Raw genomic sequence first — 1,204 nt, 5'->3', positions numbered from 1 at the left:
TTTTTTTTTTTAAGATACGAGTCATCTCTCGACCGATTCTTTTGCTTTGACTTGCAAGGTCAGATGTGCGATTCTGACAACTTGAGTGGGATTCAAAATGAACCGTTGATCTGTTACGTTTATACTGCATCCAGGTAAAAGCTGTATGTATTTTTAAAGTATGTGCAATGAGGTCGAGAGCTATTTATCCTTATTAAAATATTCATTACTGCAATTTTTTTGACGATTGGAACGGATTACTGGCATTTCCATTCATACCAATAGGAAAATATGACCTGAGATTTAAGTTAAGTTACAAGCACCACTGTAATAAATCCCTCATTTCATGACATTTTTTCTAGTTTTTCAAAATCTTTTTTTGCAGCACAGTTTCTTTGTTTTGTTTTTTTTCCTTAATGCTAAATTTAACTCAGGACTGGAGAGCCCCACCCATGCCCTGAGAGCGGATGCCGACCCCAGCGCCCAAAGTGCCTCCGCCACCTACATCACCTTAGCCCAGGAACATCCTTATGACAGACACATAGAAATCATCCTGCACCTCAGCGGTGAGTACGGAAAAACATCCTCCACCTATTGCTGTCTTTTGTGAGCGTTAAAAGTGATTTTTTCACAGAACCGCACAGCCCACTGGTCATAATAGAGAACGGAAGGCTCTCCTTCAGCCAGTATGAACAGCACATCCTTTCTCGACGTGACTTCATTCGCTGCACCCGCAAAGATCCTGAACCTGAGAGGAAGGTTAGCAGATCCCACAAGCACCTTTTCTCCATTTTTTTCATGCAAACTGCTTCTGAATGAATGCGTGCGCAGGTGGAGTTTATGCGGAAGCGCTACCACAAGGACATCCTGAACAACCCGGTGTTGATGCTCAATTTTTGTCCTGATTTCTTGGCTGAACCTCTGGAGCTGAACAAAGCCACCAGAGAAATATTGTTCCTTGTTGACTGGAATGGCGGCATAAGTGGCACCAACATCCGTCGTGTCAAAGTGAGCACTGGCCACAGTTAGTCAGGTGTACAAAATCTATAATCATTTTTAATTAACTCTAATACACACTGTTGAAACACACTGGTAAACTGAAAAAGTTTTTGTTTTTAACTATCACGAACTTGGAATTTTGTGGCTGCAACACGTTTCCAAATAGCTGGAACAGGGTCATGCTTACCACCGTGCCACATCACATTTTCTTTTAACAACATTCAAT

At 41.6% G+C, this 1,204-nt stretch overlaps 1 protein-coding gene across 1 annotated transcript; it reads left to right on the top strand.

Moving 5' to 3' along the window:
* Nucleotides 1–221: 221 nt before the first annotated feature.
* LOC109509489 (von Willebrand factor A domain-containing protein 5B1-like) lies at nucleotides 222–1,175 on the top strand. Its single transcript, XM_019859330.1, has 3 exons — nucleotides 222–545; nucleotides 614–738; nucleotides 811–1,175. The coding sequence occupies exons 1-3, from the start codon at nucleotides 326–328 to the stop codon at nucleotides 1,006–1,008; spliced, it is 543 nt and encodes a 180-aa protein (XP_019714889.1). The 5' UTR covers nucleotides 222–325; the 3' UTR covers nucleotides 1,009–1,175.
* Nucleotides 1,176–1,204: the final 29 nt, after the last annotated feature.

This window comes from Hippocampus comes, unplaced genomic scaffold (assembly GCF_001891065.2).
Source record: "Hippocampus comes isolate QL1 unplaced genomic scaffold, H_comes_QL1_v1.1 C16915458, whole genome shotgun sequence".
NCBI lineage: Eukaryota > Metazoa > Chordata > Actinopteri > Syngnathiformes > Syngnathidae > Hippocampus > Hippocampus comes.
Note: the sequence above shows the minus strand (reverse complement) of the source record. Positions and strands in the feature narration are given on the sequence as shown.